A 20,983-nucleotide genomic window follows, 5' to 3' on the forward strand; every position below is an offset into this window, starting at 1 on the left:
GACTTCTAACTGTGCCCATCCTAGTCTAACACCGGCATCTCCACATAATGTTCTAGGGACATAGCTTCAAATCCCATCATGGCAGCTGGTGGAATTTAAATTCAATTAATAAAATCTGGAATGGAAACACTAGGTTCAGTACTGATGACCATGAAACCATTGTCGATTGTTATAAAAACCCATCTGGTTTACTAATGTCCTTTAGGGAAGGAAATCTGCTGTCCTTACCTAGTCTGGCCCACATGCAACTCCAACCCCACAATAATGTGGTTGACTCTTAACTGCCCTCTGAAATAGCCTAGAAATAAAACTAGAAATAGTTCAAGAGTAATTAGGGATGGGCATCAAATGCCCACCAGCGACGCCCCACATCACATGAATGAAAAGAAACAGCACGTTAATGAGTTCCTAAAAGAAACTGAGTTATAGAATTTTATAGATTGAGAGTTTTCTATAACTGAGAATGATGGAAAACAATGAAGTTGTAGAGAGAAATGGATACTCTGTTATTACAGAGAGTAATAGATATCAGTCAGTGATATTGACACCTGAAAGGGTGTCTGTTTGTATCAGAGATCTCATGCTGTCATATCCTTTTATGATTATTTTCTAACAGAAACTTGGGAATGAGTCACTCAGGGAAATCAATGCATGGGAATGACTGCATAATTTCAGCAAAAACAGCTACTATTATTTTTTCTTATCTCTAATTGTCTCATTATCCCATTAATACTGTCCATGTGCTTTCTCTGGAAGCACCTTTTGGGTGAAAATTGTCCCTTAACGTTCATCCTATTCCTGACTTCCTCATCTTCAGCTTGTGCTCCTTGGATTTCAACACTTTCCCGTTATGAAGAGTCTCCCGGGGAATAGTTTAATGAACATCTTAACCTTCAATCTTTAAGTCATTATGAACACAGAAAGCTTGGTGAATGTGGTTACAACTACTGTACCTCTTGTACAAAGAAAGAAAGGTTAGCGTTCACCAATTCCTTCATGGCCCTTATCTCTTTGTCCATATTGGGAACCTGTTGAGAAATTCAAAGTGATTTGAACATCTGAATTCACATCACATCTTAATTTGGTTACTTCAGTGATAGATTCAAGACGAGATCACACATTTTCTCAACATGAAGTCCTGCTCTGATATCAGCTAGACAGTGAATCCTGAATGGGAGTCCAATCTTGCTGATACTCCAATCACTCCAGTCCTTGGTACTGGGAGCTTGTGATTCACCCAGCCTCTTCACACACCAATCCCTGCCCCACACTAACATCAATGTCACTGTGTTCCTTGCGAGGGAGGAACGATGGATCTTGGGTGACATTGCTCTATTGTTTAGTGGGACTTTGAGCTTCTGGGTTAAGTGTCCAGTAACATTGGTGGAACAGCTGGAGGATTACCTGACAATGGACCAGGCTCACTCTCAGATCTCCTTACTCCTTTGAAGTAACTTTGTGGATGCATCATTGTACCTCTCTCTGGCCAATGTCACAGTCCAGACATGACGAAAAATATAGATACAGATTCATCAGCTGGACAATTTCATAAAGTTATTGCGCCCATTGCTGTTATAAATGGAGAATTGCTGAACTAGTAAATTGTTCAGCTAATCACCTGATGCCTTGCAGCAGTTTCAAGGTGTTAACGGCCACGGGGTTGAGGAGTCTGGTGCAGCTGCCTCCTTGCAAGGGCAAAACCTTCATGAATCATAATCGCGCATTGTGATGCTAATGGCCAGAGCATTAGCGGTCCTAACACCACAGGTTCAACAAAGAGAGTGGCAGTTAGTTAACCCGACACCAGTGCCTCCAAAAACAAAAAGAATTGCGACTCCAATTAAACATTCAAAATATTGGACGGCTCAGTGGCACGCTGGTTAGCACTACTGCCTCACAGCGCCAGGGATCCGGGTTCGATTCCCAACTTGGGTCAACGTCTGTGGGACTCTGCACGTTCTTCCCACATCTGCATGGGTTTCCTCCGGTGCTCTGGTTTCCTCCCATAGTCCAAAAGAAGTGCCGGTTATGTGCATTGGCCGTGCTAAATTCTCCCTCAATGTACCCGAATAGATGCCAGAGTGTGGCAACAAGGGGACAGTGACCCAAGCTGGGAATTGAATCCAGATCCCTGGCTAACCACTGTGCCATTCGTTAGGACTGAAGACACAAGCCGCAGGTGGAGCAATGAAAATCAGGGGGGGGGGGGCGCAATTCTGAGGCCGGAATTGAAGGAAGACAATTATCTCCGAGGTTACGAGGCTGGAGGAGGTGAGATTAGATCAATGGTGGGCACATTCTGTACCGTGCTAAAATTGGCAGAAAGGGTAAGATTGGCCACCAGGCCCTGACTACTGCTGCATCCTGAACCACACTTATTGAATGTGTTGTTGATATCTTGTCGAATGGCTGTTAAATTCTGCTCCAGGACCTCCTGTTGCTGGAGCAGCCATGCTGCTGTTGAGTTTATGAGCAGCAGCTTGTCATTCATTTCAGTGATATCTGTGAATAAAAACAGGTACACTGTGACCGAGAGAGAGAGAATCAGTCAGAACTCAAACAAAACTTCACAACACCCCCTCCCAGTGGAAAGCACATTCTCCACCCACTTTTCATCCTTACTCAATATTTCCCTGCGACCTAGTCTTGCAAACTGTTTACAGTATTAGATACACAGTAAAGCTCCCTCTACAGCACAGGGTTAGATACAGAGTGAAGCTCCCTCTACACTGTCCCCCATCAAACACTCCCAGGACAGGTACAGCACGGGATTAGATACAGAGTAAAGCTCCCTCTACACTGTCCCCATCAAACACTCCCAGGACAGATACAGCACGGGGTTAGATACAGAGTAAAGCTCCCTCTACACTGTCCCCCATCAAACACTCCCAGGACAGGTACAGCACAGAGTTAGATGCAGAGGCTGATGTGAAGGGGCAGGCTTTGCATCATCTGAAATGGGGTCTGTTTAATTTGCAATGGCTCTGCCATTGAGGAAACCTCAGGTTTCTCTCCTGTGTCAACCACACCTGGCCCTTTCCCTGCTGACAAAAATCAAATCTGTCGGAAATGCGCCCAGGTTCTTCCTATCATTTTCTAACCACTCCAGGGAACCGGGTTTGATTCCCAGCTTGGGTCACTGTCTGTGTGGAATCTGCATGTTCTCCCCATGTCTGAGTGGGTTTCCTCCAGGTGCTCCAGTTTCCTCCCACAGTCTGAAAGGTGTACTGGTTAGGGTGTATTGGCCGTGCTAACTTCTCCCTCAGTGTACCCAAACAGGTGCCAGAGAGTGGCAACTGGGGAATTTTCATAGTAACTTCATTGCAGTGTTAATGTAAGCCTACTTGTGACACTAATGAATAAATATACTTTAAGCAATCCATCTAAAACATCAATAAACAAGATATTTGTCATGTTATTCTCTGCATATTGTGGCCATTACCTTGTGCCAGCTGAGATGCTGAATTCAGTGCATCATAGGTGGTTTCACCCAGTATCTTCAGGATTGTAACTCCAAGGTCTGAACCAATGTCTGAAAATCACAAATCAATCACGATCATTTGAAATAAGATGATAAAAAGGACATAAGCTGCAGTTTGTACAGCTACAGATTGCTGAATTCAACCTTGATTAATTTAACACTGGGAGCCAGATGCAATCATACTAGTGATTGGGGAGTGGGGATGGGGTAAGAGCAACACACAGAAGTTTTAAGTATTGTAACATCGTCTTATTTTTTTACCCATATAACAAGATAGGGAATCTGCTTTCTGCCTTTCCTAATCCCAATGTTGTGATGGATTCAGGTTATTCAACAACATTTTCTGTCAACTGGGAAAATCTCTGGCTGCCAGCACAACTCTGAACATTGCTCCATTCTAACTAATCACCACTCAACAACAATCAGAGGAGTGTGTCAAAAATCTTTCCATTGTGTACGTAATCTATTTCATTAGTTCTATGGTCTCGCACTCGCCTTTTCTCTCAGCTACCATTATCTCTCTAGTTGCTGACCAGCACTGGCTTCTATTCCAGCAATGCCTTGAATTTAAAATTGCCATCTTTGTTTTCCAATCCCTGTATTGCCTCATCTCTCCGTAATCTCCCCTCAACCCTCCAGGATCTCTGTGCTCCTGCACATCTGGTCTCATACAATCCACCATTGGCAGCCATGTTTTCAGTAGCCTTGGTCCTGAACTCTGTGGCTCTCTCCCTAAATCTCTCTCCTCTTTAAAATGCTTCTTAAATCCTACCTCCTGGGCTGGAGTGGGGTTACCTGCGTTGCGAAGTTGGTGTTTGTAAAATTATTTTAAAAATTGTAAAAATGCTAAGAGGTAAAAGTATTTCATGGTCTCTTTAAAAAATAATGCAGGTGCATATAGAGTACACAGACTGAAATATTGTATCGAGAGGCTAGGCAGTCATGTTACCAAGACAATAGGATGTTTTTGAATTTTGCCCAATCAATTTAAATTAGGCACTTGAATAACAGCAGGCTATTAGATATAAACTTGTTATTTGGGTAACCTGAGAACCAATCCTATTATGGGGTATTGGTATGTCGTCAGAGGTATAAGAGACAGCTCTCAGCTCCAGAGAGACACAACCAGCAACTATCTCTGCCACAGCTTTAGAGAGAGAAAGAGAGACATAGCCAGCAACTGTCTCTGCCACAGCAAATAGCTTTTAGCTCATCTGAATAGAAAAGGTACCAAAAAGAAGTCAGAGGATTTCAGAAGACGACAACCCTGGTTGAAATTTTGAGCGACTAAAAGTTCTATTTTTTTGTTAATGAGTGGTAATTGTATTTATCTGAACAGCATTCCATGCGAATAGTGTTTTATTGGGTTTGCTAATAGTTTATTTAACCAGTTCACTGTTAGTTAGATAAATAAAGTGTTACTTGTTGATTTTAGGGAGAATCCCAGGTAGTTATTTTGATTTAACCACTAAAAGTTGCTTAAGAACAGACCATACAATTTCTCACACACTTTAACAGATTACGAGGCGAGATACTTCCCTTTGAGTGGTTGCGTGGTTAATCCTCAGAGAACGGATTAACTTCCCCTTTAAAACACCTGTCCAAATAACATACTAATTTAGGAGCAGAAGGAGGCCACTCAGCCTCTTGAGTCTACCCCGCCACTCAATAAACTCATGGCTGATCTAATTTTAATCTTAGTTTCTGCCTGCTGCCACTAACTTTTCACCCCTTTGTTATTCAAGACTCTATCTACCTCTGCCTTAAAAATATTCAGAGGCTCTGTCTTAACATCTTCTGAGGAAGAAAGTTCCAAACACTCACAACCTTCTGAGAATAAGAAAGGGTCCTCATCTCTGTCCTATTTTTAAACAGTGACCCCACCTTCCAGTTCTAGATTCTCACACAAGAGGAAACATCCTCTCCACATCCCCCCTGTCAAGTCTCCTCAGAATCTTAAATATTTGAAACATGTGATGGAGTGTCAAATTTGGTCTGACATTGCACTTGTAAACTATCACAACACTGACCCCAGCAGAACACCATTCTTTAACTTCCATCCAATCTGAAAAGTAACCATTGATGACTATTCTCCTTTAGCCATTGCTGTGCTTTTGATTCCATGAAATTTAGATTTTGCTCATAAAACTGGTCTTCAGGGACATCCCCTCTACTCGAAGCTATGATTCCAATCAGGCTTTGGATACACAGAGGAGGAGCATACCAAGGTCTATGGCACCATAAGAAATGTGATTGAACAGATGTGACACAACTATGTATGTGTATTGTGTCATTGACAACACTGAGGGATAAACTGTCTCCTCCTTTGCCTGATGGTTACCTAATCCTTTGTCCTCTTCTTCCTGTGTGCCCTCTCCTCCATTCCTCCCATTTTCCCCATCCTTCTTCAGCCCCCACCAGCATGTTTTTTTCAGCCACATTATACTACGTACAAACTTCAAGGGGTTAAAACTGCCTCATTATGTATCCTTTTTACACCTAAGAAAATCCTCAGCTGTAACTTGGTCACAGAGCCAGCTGGTTAAGTTTTTGAACTGGACAGGGAGAGTGGGCCTCAAATCTTCACCAATAGATGACAAAGATGCTTGTGGACAAATACAGACCATCTCTGAATCACAGCCATTGGCCAAACTGACATGATCTGTGTGTTGGTGATACCAATCCTGCAAATTAGTTGCAGCTATACACAGAACTTGCACAGGCTAAATCAATCTTTCAACCATAAATCAATACTTACTGTCCAGGTTATCTGTGACACTGTTTATTGGGACTGCACAGGCATTAGTGATTGCTGTGATTTGCTGAAGAAAAATTAGTTTGAAGAAAAATTAAAATCCCAACATATACTTCTGAAAATAACATACAGCTCCTGAATACGTGATTCTCACACTAACCAAGTGCCCAGAATTATACTGATTAAAAAACACAGCCAGATTTCAAAATATATGCATAATACAAACCCACTCCTGAACCACATATAGTAACAATTTACATTTATGCAGCACATTTATTATAACTAAATATCCCAAAGCACTTTTTAAAAAAACTTTATTTGTTAGTGACAAGTAAGGCTTACATTAACACTGCAATGAAGTTACTGTGAAATTCCCCTACTCACCACAGTCCGGCACCTGTTCGGGTCAATGCATCTAACCAGCATGTCTTTCAGAACGTGGGAGGAAACCACGCAGACATGGGGAGAATGTGCAAACTCCACACAGACAGTGACCCAAGTTGGGAATCAAGCCCGGGTCCCTGGCGCTGTGAAGCAGCAATGCTAACCATTATGCCACCATGCTGCCTACAAGACCACTTCACAAGAGCAATGACAATAAAAATATTTTTGACATTTTTTTGGCATAGATTCACATAAGAAGATATTGGGAAATCTTGGTTAAAGAAGCAGATTTTAAGGACCATCTTAGAGGAGGAGACAGAAAGGTTTAGGGAGGGAATTCCATAGTTTAGGGCATGGCCATCTGAAGGCATGGCCACCAATGATAGAGTGATTAAAATGTATGACACGCGAGAGGTCAGAATTAGTGGAATGCAGGTAATTTAGGGCAGTGTGGGGCTGGAGGTGGTGAAACAGCGAATTAGGGCCCAGGTCATATAGAATTTGAACACAAGGATGAGAATTTTCGGATAGAAGCTTTGTTGGGTAGCACTGGTGAGTTGGTGGTCAAGATCATACCAATGCTTAAGAATAGATTGAATAGATGGCTGAAAGATTGAAGAATAAAGGGACGCAGAGCACCAGGGATTAGGATAAAACTCATGACGAGGGATGATACTAATACTTGTGGCAGCATGGTGACACAGTGATTAGCATTGTAGCTTCACAGTGCCAGGGACCCAGGTTTGATTCCCACCTTGGGTCACTGTCTGTGCGGAGTCTGCACATTCTCCCGTGTCTGCCTGTGTTTCCTCTGGGTGCTCCAGTTTTCTCCCACAGTCCAGAAGATGTGCTGGTTAGGTGCATTGGGCCATACTAAATTCACTCTCAATGTTCCTGAACAGGCACCAGAGTGTGGCAACCAGGGGATTTTCACAGTAACTTCACTGCAGTGTTAATGTAAGCCTACTTGTGACACTAACAAATAAACTAAAAAAACTTTTAAAAATACAGTCATGTGGCTGGAAGTTCTAATTTTAGAAAGAAATTTGTTCTCTAATGTGTGAACGACATAAACATATGCTCATTGACAATTACACTGTCGTGTCTTAACTCTCTCCGAATCTCATTTACCCATCACCCGCTATGCTTACTGGCCTGCAACAAGTTTTGGAAAACTATTCAACTGTGATGGTCATCAAGGCCAGGTTGCCTATGCTTCCACTTACAAATCCAGCAACCTCTCCAATCCTCTCTTTCCCAACCTGGGGGATCAAGGCTAACTGTCATCTTCCCTATTCTGTGTGAGGTCACCACATCCAGTACAGACTGGGCTTGACACCGGGGAACTTGTACAAAAGCTGAGCTGTTTCTTGCCAAGCAAAGGGTAGAGATTTTCCTGAGAAACACACCAACAATAGTAAATCCCTCAGATGAGGGACACCAGTTATGAGTGTCACATTCTTCTCTGATGCAACATAACACCTGAACCAGAGGGGTACCAATATCTTGGGGGGAAAATTTCCCAATGCTCTTCGGGAGGGTTTAAACTGATTCAGAAGGGGAATGGGAACCTGAATTGTAGCTCCAATGTACAGAAGGTTGAGAATAGGGAGGTCATGGATGAGGTTTCAAGGTCGCAGCAGTATATTGGCAGGCGGGAGGGTGGTTTAAAGTGTGTATACTTTAATGCTAGGAGCATTCGGAATAAGGCGGGTGAACTTGCAGCCTGGATTGATACCTGGGACTTCGATGTTGTGGCCATTTCGGAGACATGAATAGAGCAGGGGCAGGAATGGTTGTCGTGAGATCATGTTGCAGCTGTGCAAAACTCTGGTGCAGCCGCACTTGGAGTATTGCGTACAGTTCTGGTCGCCGCATTCTAAAAAAGATGTGGAGGCATTGGAAAGGGTGCAGAGGAGGTTTACCAGGATGTTGCCTGGTATGGTGGGAAGATCTTATGAGGAAAGGCTAAGGGACTTGAGGTTGTTTTCATTAGAGAGAACAAGGTTAAGAGGTGACCTAATTGAGGCATACAAGATGATCAGAGGTTTAGATAGGGTGGACAGTGAGAGCCTGTTTCCTCAGATGGTGATGGCTAACATGAGGGGACATAGCTTTAAATTGAGGGGTGATAATTATAGGATGGATGTCAGAGGGTAGTGAGAGCGTGGAATGCCCTGCCTGCAGCAGTTGTGGACTCGCCAACTTTGAGGGCGTTCAAATGGTCAGTGGATAGGCATATGGATAATATTGGAATAGTTTAGGTTAGAGGGTCATTAGATTGGTTCCACTGGTCGGGGCAACATCGAGGGCCGAATGGCCTGTACTGCGCTGTAATGTTCTATGTTCTATAATGGATATTGGGAAAACTCTAAAATGGGTTATTTCTTTGAAGACAAGACTATATACAAATAGAGTTAAGTAGAAAGCTAAGCTTAAAAGATAAATGTACTTTTTACCACAACAATGGGGAAGGACTAAATAAACTGGAGTCATTCTCCATTGAACAGAGATAAGGAGAACTTTAATTGTGTTCAAAGTTGTGAATTGTTTTGAGAAATTGATTCCAGTGGCAGGAGGGTTTTTAGATTCATTAGCCGGTAATTTCCTCAGAGTGGTGGTGTCTGTCAGATTTCCACTCTGGATGGACATACGCTCACTAGTTGTACTGGAGGGGAGGAAACAGAGCAGACTGGAGGGGAGGAGGTGGGGCCAACTGGAGGGGGTGGAGCAGATCATGTGAGTCAGACCAGGAGGCGTTTTCGGGGTGATGTGGGCAATTTGTTCTGGAGTTGTGTGTGAGGGGTATCCCAAGTGGGTTGAGTCTGGGTGTTTAGGTAGTTATTCTGGAGTAACTTCTAACTCTTTCAGAGTAATTATGAGGGTAAAACTGGCAGAACCGTCGGAAGTTAACGATTTCAGTCACCTTTTTGGTTGGTTCCTAGCTTAATGCAATTGTCCAGAGGAAGTTAACACTTCTGGACAATAGCTGGGTAAACCATTACATGAGAACTTCTCAGAGGAATTCCCCAGGTATCATTGAAGGACCTCCTGAATGTAAAGCTGGGGAACCAGGATGTTATGGGTCATAGATTCCTAAACATTTACAGCACAGAAGGAGGCCATTCAACCTATCTGCTGGACTTTTACTGCCTTGCCTGTCTGAGACTTTTAAGATCTCACCTGAGGCCAATGGAGAATGCCATTCTACAAACCACGCCCATCCAATTCCAGGGTGGACGTGGCAGTAAAATTCCAGCCATTGTGTTCATGCCGAAAATCAAAGAGCTGACTACATTAATCCCATTGACCAGCACTTGGCCCAGAGCCCAGGAAGTTACAGTGAATATCTAAATTTTACTTGTATGTTATGAGAGTTTCTGCCTCTACCACCATTTCAAGCAGTGAGCTCCAGACTCCCACCACCCTCTGGGTGAAAACATTTCTCCTCAACTCCCCTCCCCTCCTAATTAATTCTGCCTCTTAATTTAAATCTCTGCCCTCTGGTTATTGACCCTCTGCTCACGGAATGATTGCCTTCCCATCCACCCTATCTATGACCCTCAATTATCTTGTATGTCTCCATCATGTCCCCCACTCAACCTTGACTGACCCAAGGAAAACAGCTCCAGCCTATTGAATCTTTCCTCAAAACTCAAACCCTCCATCCCGGGCAGCATCTGCACCCTCTCCAGTGAAACCACATCTTTCCTATAGTGTGGTGGCCTGAACTGCACACAGTACTCCAGCTGTGGCTAAACCAGAAGTTAATGCAGTTCCTGCTCTTATATTTGATGCCTTGTTTAATAAAGGCAAATATCCCATATGCCATCTTAACCACACCTTATTTACCTCTCCTTCTGCCTTCAGAGATCTGTGGATATGCACTCAAAGGGTTCTCTGATTTTTCAGTACATTCAAGGGTGCTACCATTCACAGTGTAATCCTTTGCCTTATTAGCCCCCTCCCCAAGTGTCCTCACACTTGTCAGGGTTGAATTCCATTTGCCACAATGACCAGTGCAATGAAATCCTCCTGCAGTCTCCTTCTATCCTCCTCACCATTCACCACCCAACCAATTTTCATGTTATCCATGAGCTTCTTGACCGTACTTCCTATTTTTAAGTCCGAATCATTCATTTACAATGCAAATAGCAGCGGCACTGAGCCCTGTGGAATCCCACTGGAAACAGAATTCCAGTCACAGAAACATCCCTCTAACATCACCCTCTGCTTCCTGCCTCTCAACCAATTATGGATTCCAATGTGTTACTTTGCTTTGGATTCCACGGGCCTTCTCAGAAGCCTTACTAAAGTCCATACAGACCACATCAAATGCATTATCCTCATCAACACCCCTGGTTACCTCCTCAAAAACATCGATTAAATTTGTTGAACACAACCTTCCCTTAACAAATCCATGCTTCCTATTGCATTGGTAAATGGAGGGCATGGATAATTGAGAAAGAACCCAGATGGAAGACGAGAAATTCTTTTGAAAGATTGAGGAGTGTCTGAAAGGGCATTGGAAGGAGATTCAATAATAACTTTCAAAAGGGACCCAGGTAAGTTACATCAAAGGAAAATGAGTTTGGGTAGTGGGGGAACAGCAGAAAAAGTGGGACTAATTGGAAAAATCTTTCAAAGAACATGAACGGCCTCCTGCTATTCTGTAGATTTCTGTAATTCTGTTGCAGTTGACAATGTGCGTGGACATTAGATAGTGAAGTAAAAAGAAATAGCTTTATAGAAAAATGGGTTCACCTTTAGAGAGGAATTGCAGATGAAGAATCAGTACTGGATGAGACTGTCATGAGGAATGAATTCAAAATGTTACTTGTAAACCAACATAACAGAATAAAAGCTTACTTTTGGGATGGCATTAAGGTAAGTCTTTAGATTGCGTAAGGTGTCTCCCAATAAGTTGCCACTATCTTGTAAGGATTCTGTCACCTTCTCATTGCTGATGAACATGCAGACATTTCCCGCTCTGTAGGTGGGAGCATTGGGGGGTGGGGAACAAAAAAACAAGTGTTACCGTTTCAGAAGGAAAAAAAAAGCCTCTGCATTTAGATAATGACTTTTCAGAATGCCCTACAGACTATTTGAATTCTTAATGTGTTTGAGTAATAACGATGTGGATGTGCCGGCATTGGACTGGGGTAAACACAGTAAAAAGTCTGACAACACCAGGTTGGACTAAAACCTGGTGTTGTCAGACTTTTTACTTTGAGTAATAATACAGGTTTTGCCATCTCAATAAAGGTGAGATGAATGGTACTCAGTGTTATTGCAAGTGGTACAGTCACCCAGGCAAAGGCAAGATATACAATGAAACACAAAAAATCCACATGTGTCCAAATCATGACTCTCCACTTTGAAAGCAGCAACTCATCATCAGATCCAGCATCGGCACACATTAAACCATGTTTCAGTTGCTGCATTTGGATAATAATAACACATTAAGCACATTGCAGAAGTTTAAATCTTGTTCATTTTATCTAGCCTAAGTGCCCTCATTAATTACTTCTAGTCACCCTCTCTTGCACTAACAATTAACTATTACAAATATGGAATCTCATTCCCTCCAGTTTTAATTCAGGATTTAAAAATGTCAAATTCTACATTTTGATCATTTGAAACTTTGCTGTTGAATCATTTACCTTTCTCTTAATCCAATTTTCTTTCTCCGTTTACTTACCTTTCATTACCTGGTTTGATGTTATCTTCACCCACTCTGACTTCCTTCCTAGTCCTTGCACTGTTTATTTTTTATTCTCTCGATCTGATTGTTTAAGGGGTTAGTCAGGTGTTTCCTATTCACTCAGATTTCCCTCAATGAAACAATGTCAGCTCACACTTACAACACAACACACAAACCCTGCAAGTATCTAAGCATGCAAAGGCAAGTTTTACTTGTGGCAGGCAGATGCTGTTACCTGCCTCATGATGGCAAAATCATGGACTATTAAAATGAGCAAGTAAGTCATAACATTCTATTTTAAATTGGTTTGAAAACTAATGTTGGTTTCTCCTTGTGAAAAAATCTATTTCAAAAGTGTCAACAATGACCTACAATATATTACAGATGATACTGGGATCAGACTGTCCAATGCTTTGGGCTAGAATTTGCTCTGTGCTATACTTGGAGCGCGGGGGTCACAATCCAAACTTGCTCATAGCTGATGAGTTAGAGTGAGGCAGAATGCAAACTTGGCATTGGCTCCACATTGGAGCCAATGGACATGGTGTTGGATTGACCAGTTCCCACATTGCAGGGAGCTGAAGCATGGGCCAGTAGCGAAAAATTAAAGTTAAAGTTTATTTATTAGTCACAAGTAGGCTTACATTCACACTGCAATGAAGTAACTGTGAAAATCCCTAAGTGGTGCTGGGCGCAATCTTACCTGCCGTTCATGCCACACTCCCACTGCAGCGAAGACAAAGAAATTGGCGGCCACCAAACCCCTGTTCACTGCAGCGGTGTGGGAAAATCCCGATGGCGTGAACAGTGATAAGATTCCAGCCTATGTTCTTGTAGACAGCCTATTCCTCGTAAAAACAAGTTACATTCAACACATTATAATAAAAGCAAAATCCCGCTTATATTGAAAATCTGACATAAAACAGGACATGTTGAAAAGACTCAGCAGGTCTGGCAGCATCTGTGGATTCAATATTTTGAATCTGTATCAGGCTGTATCAGACTTGAAAAGTTAAATCTGTTTCTTTCTGAGTTTTTCCAATGTTTTCTGTATTGTTTTGGACTCCAATCCAGGTGTGAGCTGCTGAATGATTTTGCTGCGAATGTAACTCAGAAAGTGGAACTCCAGGCGAAAAACTCAGGGAACAGCAAGCGTGCAGTTAGAGTGCTGCAGGCCATAGTGCTGGAGTTAGATAGGAGTCACTGGGAGTCCTGATGAACTCCAGATCACCCTCAGGAAGGACTGGGAGCCAGGGTAGTCATTCTTGATCTCTGGGTCAGAGGATATGGCAGCAGCTCCCATTGTCATTGGCTGTACCTCAATTCACCATTGTCAAGAAGAGATAAAGTTTGAAGTTTATTTGTTAGTGTCACAAGTAGGCTTATGTTGACACTGATGTGGAGATGCCAGCGTTGGACTGGCATAGCACGTAAGAAGTCTCACAACACCAGGTTAAAGTCAACAAAGAACAAGAAAATTACAGTAAAGGAACAGGCCCTTCATCCCTTCAAGTCTGCACCACCCATGCTGCCCATCTGAACTAAAGTCTCCTAACCTTTTGGGAACCACACACCTCTATTCCCATCCTATTCATGTATTTGGCAAGACGACCCTTAAAAGTCATTATCATATCTGCTTCCACTACCTTTCCCGGCAATGAGTTCCAGGCACCCACCACGCTCTGTGTAAAAAATCTGCCCAGTACATCTCCTTTAAACATTACCCCTCACACCTTAAACCTGTGCCCCTAGTAATTGACTCTCTTACCCTGGAGAAAAGGTTTTGACTATCCACTCTGTCCGTTCCTCTTATAATCTGTTAAATTCTGTCAGTCACTCCTCAACTTCCGTTTGGTGGCATGAGCACTCTAAAAGCTCGTGCTACCAAATAAACCTGTTGGACTTTAACCTGGTGTTGTGAGACTTCTTACTGTACATTAACAGTGCAATAAAGTTACTGTGAAAGTCCCTAGCCGCCACACTCCAGTGCCTGTTCAGGTACACTGAAGGAGAATTTAGCATGGCTAATGCATGTGACCAGCATGTCTTTCAGACAGAGGGAGGAAACCAGAGCACCTGGAGGAAACCCACGCAGACACAGGGAGAATGTGCAGACTCCACACAGACAGTGACCCAAGCCAGGAATTGAACCCAGGTCCCTGGCATTGTGAAATAACAGTGATAATATCTGCGCCACCATGCCACCCTGGTGGAATCTGGCTCCAACTTGGCAGAGGGCAGAGCACAGAGCCTCTGCTGCATCTTTCACTTGGTTCTGATGAAAGGTCATCTCTACCTGAAACGTTAACTCTGTTTGTTTCTCCATTGATGATGCCTGGCTTGTTGGGTTTTTCCAGCATTTTCTGTTTTTAGCTCGGATTTCCAGCATCCACACCGCATTTTGCTTCATCTCCCCATCATCCGACAGACACAGAAACACTGTCAGTGCAGCCACCTTTGTGTGGGCAGATCACCAAATCCGCCAGCTTCCCTGTGAGGATGCAGTTAGACCCCAAACACAGAAACTCATCTCAATACTTCCAGAGACTCTCCTCAGTATTTCCAGAAGTTATTCTTCCCTGCAGGCATGTGCCTGTTTCTTTAAATAGTATAAACCGGGGCACTTACATCTGCATACTTCTTCAACAGTGAGTGACAAACAAAGTGGTTGAATGTGAAGTCCAACTTTGGAATTTGAGTGTCAAGGCAGCCAGTAAGACTGAGTGAGGTGATGATAGTAATGTGGCGTATATAGGGGGTGCTGCACAAGGATCCACTCCCCCAGGGTGAGAGCACTAAGCACCCACAGGAAAAAACAGAGGAAACACAGGGGGGAATAGTTCAGTTTTGTACAGATGAGCAGACATATTACAAAACAGATTTCTTTTGGTGGTTTTTATTTCAAAACCTTTAATCTTTTAAAAGATTACAAAAATTCTGGATCAGAACATTGGCCACCTGTCAGGATGTAACTCACTCTTTCACTTTTTTAAATCATTGATGGGACTTGGGCATCACTGGTTAAACCTGCAGTTATTGCCCTTCCCAAATTGCCCTTGAGAAGGTGGTGGTGAGCTGCCTTCTTGAATTGCTGCAGTCCATGTGGTATAGGTACACCCACAGTGCTGTTAGAGATTTTGACCCAATGATAGTGAAGGAACAATGTAATATTTCCAAGTCAGGATGCTGAGTGACTGGGAGAGAATCTTGAAGGTGGTGGTGTTCCCATGTATCCAATACCCTTCCCCTTCCAGATGGTAGTGGTTGTGGGTTTGGAATGTGCTGTCGAAGGAGCCTTGGTGATTTCCTGTGGTTCGTCTTGTAGCTGGTACACACAGCTGCCACCATGTGTTAGTGATGGAGGGAGTGGATATTTATGGAAGGAGTGCCACTCAAGCCATCTGCTTTATCCTGGATGGTGTGAACTTCTTGAGTGTTGTTGGAGCTGCACTTCTCCAGGCAAGTGGAAAGTATTCCATTACACTTCTGATTTGCGCCTTGTTGATGGTGGACAGGCTTTAGTGAAATCATGTGTTAAGTTCCTTACTGCAGGATTCCCAGCTTCCGATCTGCTCAGATAGCCATAGTATTTATATGGCTAGTCAAATTCAGATTCTGGTCAATGGTAACCCCCAGGTCGTTGATGGTAGGGATTCAGTGATGGTAATGCCATTGAATGCCAGGGATTGAGGGTTAGACCCTCTTTTGTTGGACATGATCTGTGGCATGAGGGTTACTCACCACTTGTCAGCCTAAGTCTGAATATTGTCCTGGTCTTGCTGCATTTGGACATGGACTGCTTCAGCATCTGAGGAGTTGCTAATGGTGCTGAACATTGTGCAATCATCAGTGAACATCCCCTCTTCTGACCTTATGATGGAGGGAAGGTCATGGATGAAGCAGCTGAAGGTGACTGGGCCTCAGACACAATCTTGAGGAACTCCTGCAGGGATATCCTGGAGCTGAGATGATTGATCTCCAACCATCACAACCATCTTCCTTTGGGCTGGTCTGACTCCAGCCAGCAGAAAGATTCTCCCCGATGCCCATTGATTCCAGTTTTCCTAGGGTTCCTTGACGCCACACTCAGTTAAATGCTGCCTTGATGTCCAGTGCTGTCTGACCACACTCTTAGAGTTCAGCTCTTTTACCCATGTTTAAACCAAAGCTATAATGAGATCAAGAGCTGAGGGACACTGACACAAGCCATGGTAATGGTTGAATGGGGAATATGCTGGGCCATGAGGTTACAGATTGTGGTTGAATACAATTCTGCTATTGCTGATGGTCCACAGCGCCTCATGGATGTCCAATCTGGAGTTGCTAGATCTGTTCAAAGTCTGTCCCATTTGGCATAGGTGGCGATGCCATACAACACAGTGTATAAGGTATGATTCCGTGAGTATGACAGTCAGGCTGCTGTTTGACTATTGTGTGAGATAGCACTCTCTATTTTGGGACAAGCCCCCAAGATGTTAGCAGGGAGGATTTTGCAGGGTTGATAGGGCTGGGTTTGCTGTTGTCTAGGATGCCGGATGGTCCATTCAGTTTCCTTCCTCTATTATTCACTTCATTTAAGCAGTTTGATACAACTGAGGGGCTTGCTGGGTCAATTCACAGGGCAGTTGAAAGTCAGCTACATTGCTATGGGCCTGGCATCCAGGCAAGGATGGCAGATTTCCCTTCACTGAAGGGGATTGGAGAAACAGTCGAATTTGTACAAGAATCGACAGAAGTTTCATGCAATTTTATTTCCACATGTTCATTAAAATCAGGGTCCCCCATCTGCTGTAATGAGATTTGAACCCAGCTTCCCAGAGCATCATCCTGGGTCTCATGAATACTGGGCCAGTGACAATACCACTATATCACTGTCTGGTTGTCAGGGTTGTATCTCTCACTCCAAATGGCTTCTTGCATTCCATACAAAATCCCACAGAATTATTACAGTCAATCTCCATATCAATCTAGTCCTCCCCTCCATTAATCTCTTACTGCCTGCTTGCCTCAGATATCCTGTTGACTACTCACAACTAAAATTTCCCAAGGAGATCCTTAACAGGTTCACCAAAGTTCAAATGCATCAAAACTACAATAGATTTAATCCAGAGATTTATTCTGTATCTAACCCCATGCTGTATCTGTCCTGGGAGTGTTTGATGGGGACAGTGTAGAGGGAGCTCTACTCTGTATCTAACCCCATGCTGTATCTGTCCTGGGAGTTTTGATGGGGACAGTGTAGAGGGAGCTTTACTCTGTATCTAACCCCATGCTGTACCTGTCCTGGGAGTGTTTGATGAGGACAGTATAGAGGGAGATTTATTCTGTATCTAACCCTGTGCTGTACCTGTCCTGAGAGTGTTTGATGGGGATGGTGTAGCGGGAGCTTTACTCTCTATCTAACCCCGTGCTGTACCTGTCCTGGGAGTGTTTGATGGGGACAGTGTCGAGGGAGCTTTACTCTGTATCTAACCCTGTGCTGTACCTGTCCTGGGAGTGTTTGATGGGGATGGTGTAGAGGGAGATTTACTCTGTCCCTGACCCCACTAGAGTAACTGCCCTTCAAGCTCTGATTAAAAATCTATTCACTATTAAATGAAAATCTGTTTGCATCAGCATACAGACATTCCTAATGAGTTAAAAATCTATGCAGAAAAATTGTAAAGTGCACATTTGATGAAAATTTCTGAATCTTCGGGAAAAGTTAAACACTCACAGGATGACTGTTGTAACCAGGAACAAGATGGCTGCCAGGCTCTTCCTCCTGCAGTTAGTTGATTTAGTCTGTTCCTGGTACAGCTTCCCTCCACAGTTCCCACAACACCGGCAGCAGCAGAAGCAAAGACCAACCAAGGGCATGAGGAGGAAGAAGAGAATTCCAATGATCGCGCACACAATGAAGCCAATCTCATACAGCAAAACCTGGATAAGACGAGGATATAAACTGGATTATTTATTCAGTCTAGCAATGAAAGCGGGGGAATTACGAGGGTCAGATTGCTGTTTGCCAGTGACTCCCATCGAGCAGGCGAGAATCCAAAGCTCGTTTAATACCATGTCCAATTTCCTTTACAGTTTGATTCATAGAAAAACAAACTGCTCAGAGTGTAAAACTGCACTCATGATTATTAAAACTTAAGATTGAGTTTAAATCCAACCCTCTGTTTCCCCTCATTCACTGAACCTCCACACTCTGGAACTTCACAACTCTTTCAGTAATTTATGCAGTCTACAGGCTCTGAAATGTGGCATCCTCTCTGCATTAATCTGATTGCCGACAGTAATCCCTGCATTAATTAACCTTTCATTACCTCTCACAGAAGTAGATATTTGAATTGCTTTGAGGTTGAGACTGTTTTATGCAGGTGTCTAATAAGTATTTGCCACACTCAGATGTCCCTCAGTTAAGAGACCAATGGGCCTATTGTTTTTGATGGTGTTGCTTAGGAGAAGCTGTCACCATGGAATCCACTTCGTCAAATCGTGCCTGCTCTTTCCTCCACCTCCATCTAAATTTCCAACAGGCAGGTGAGGCACTGGCGTTCTGATTTCTCGGGAGTGTGACACATGCCATGGTGCAGCTTTCCCTGGATGCTGGATGCAAAAGCCAGCAGGAACTATGTACTCAAGTCCTGGCATGTGTCTTCACCCACAACCCTCGGACTCCATGCTGTGTGTGCTACCAATGGAAATAATCTTCCAATGTTGCTGGAGCAACATCAAAGCCCAACTGGTTAATTAATATCCTTTAGGAAAGGAAACCAGCTGTCCTCACCCTTTCTGAACCGCAAGAGGACTGTTAACTTCTCTTTAAAATGATGCAGCAATTCATTAAGACCAGCATCACTCTCTCAGAGCAATATGCAATGATGCAGGACTTGCAGTGAGACCCACATCACAAGAATCAGTTGTATTTATTTGTAAAAGCAATATGATTAAATTCACATGTCATATAGTCTTTTCATAAATTCTTTCATGTTTACCGTACACATTACTGAGTTCACTGGATAGAGGCTGCCTGGTTCCATTCCCTGGTGAATTAGTTGTGTTTTATCTGGTGTTCAGTAAATAAATTACAATTTATCCACTTTTCCTTGAATTTGTATCCATTCCAACTACCCCTAATCCTAGTGAGTGAGTATTCTTGGTAATGTGATAAGGTAATACATTAGACCATAAGACGTAGAGACAGAAGTAGGCCATTCAGCCCTTCGAGTCTGCTCCGCCATTCAATGAGATCATGGCTGATCTGATGTGATAATCCTCAACTCCACTTTCTCGCCTCATCCCCATAACCCTTGATTCCCTTGCTGATTAAAAATCTGTCTATCTCAACATTTAATGTATTTAATGACCCAACCTCTACAGCCCTCTGTGGTAAAGAATTCCACAGATTCACTCCCCTCTAAGAGAAGAAATTCGTCTTCATCTCCCTCTTAAATGGATGATCCCCTTACTCTGAGACTCTGTCCTCTGGCCCTAGACTTCCCACAAGGGGAAACAACCTCTCAACATCGATCCTGTCAAACCCCCTGAGAATCTGATATGTCTCAATAAGATCGCCCCTCATTCCTTTAAACTCCAATGAATACAGGCCCAAGCTACTCAACCTCTCCTCATGAGAAAATCCCTCCATGTTTGCAGTCTGCAAACCTTCTTTAGCCTGCCTCCAATGCCAGGATATCTTTCTTTAGATAAGCAGACCAAACTGTTCACAGTATTCCAGGTGTGGCCTAACTTGTGTCATGCATAGTTTTTATAAGACTTCCCTATTTTTATGCCCCATTTCCTCTAAAATAAAGGCCAACATTCCATTTGCCTTCCCTGTTACTGCTGAACTTGCAACATGCTTACTTTTTGTGATTTAGGCATGAGCACCTTAAATCCCTCTGTGCTGCGGCTTTCTACAGTCTTTCTCCATTGAAATAATATTCAGCTCCTTGTTCTTCCTATCAAAGTGCATAACTTCACATTTCCCAACATTTTATTCCATCTGCCAAGTTCTTGCCCACTCATTTAACTTGTCTATATCCCTCTGTAGACCCTGTGACATCCTCACCACCTGCCTTCCTACCTATTTTTATGTCATCCACAAACATGACAATAGCACATTCTCTTCTCTTGGCCAAGTCATAAATATATATTGTGAATAATTGTGGCCCCATCTCTGCGGCACTCCATTAGTAACAGGTTGTCATCCTGAAAATGCTCCTCTATCGCAACACTCTGTCTGTTGTCAGTTAGCCAATCCTCTCTCCATGCGAATCCTCTATGTCAGGGTAAGGAGCATCAGAGAAATGTTAATGTTGTTGCTTCACCATCGCGGTTGGAGGAAGTTTAATTCAAGCAATAAAATCTGGAATTGAAAACTAGCCTCACAAATGGTGACCATGAAACTATCATTGATTGTCATAAAAACCCATCTGGTTCACTAATGTCCTTTAGGGAAGGAAATCTGCTGTTATTACCTGGTCTGGCCTACATGTGGCTCCAGAGCCACAGCAATGGGGTTGCCACTTAACTGTCCTCTGAAATGGCTGAATGTGACATTCAATTCAAGGGCAATTAGGGATGGGCAATAAATGCTGGCTCAGCCAGCGACTCCCACATCCAGTGAATAAATAACGAAATGATGAACAGGTTCAGAAAGGTTGGCTGC

The 20,983-nt window shown here is 43.2% G+C and overlaps 1 protein-coding gene across 1 annotated transcript in view; it reads right to left on the reverse strand.

Moving 5' to 3' along the window:
• prom2 (prominin 2) overlaps window positions 1-20,983 on the reverse strand; it is a 79,872-nt gene that overhangs the window by 37,991 nt on the left and 20,898 nt on the right. Inside the window, exons 3-8 of the mRNA XM_080205972.1 lie at window positions 18,041-18,246; window positions 11,490-11,610; window positions 6,240-6,303; window positions 3,443-3,532; window positions 2,306-2,502; window positions 954-1,028 (exon numbers count right to left, since the gene is read on the reverse strand). Of these exons, the coding sequence (XP_080062098.1) occupies window positions 954-1,028; window positions 2,306-2,502; window positions 3,443-3,532; window positions 6,240-6,303; window positions 11,490-11,610; window positions 18,041-18,246 (753 nt within the window). The remainder of the gene's footprint in view (window positions 1-953; window positions 1,029-2,305; window positions 2,503-3,442; window positions 3,533-6,239; window positions 6,304-11,489; window positions 11,611-18,040; window positions 18,247-20,983) is intronic.

This window comes from Carcharhinus amblyrhynchos, chromosome 17 (assembly GCF_965287045.1).
Source record: "Carcharhinus amblyrhynchos chromosome 17, sCarAmb.v2.hapA, whole genome shotgun sequence".
In the NCBI taxonomy this organism is placed as follows: domain Eukaryota; kingdom Metazoa; phylum Chordata; class Chondrichthyes; order Carcharhiniformes; family Carcharhinidae; genus Carcharhinus; species Carcharhinus amblyrhynchos.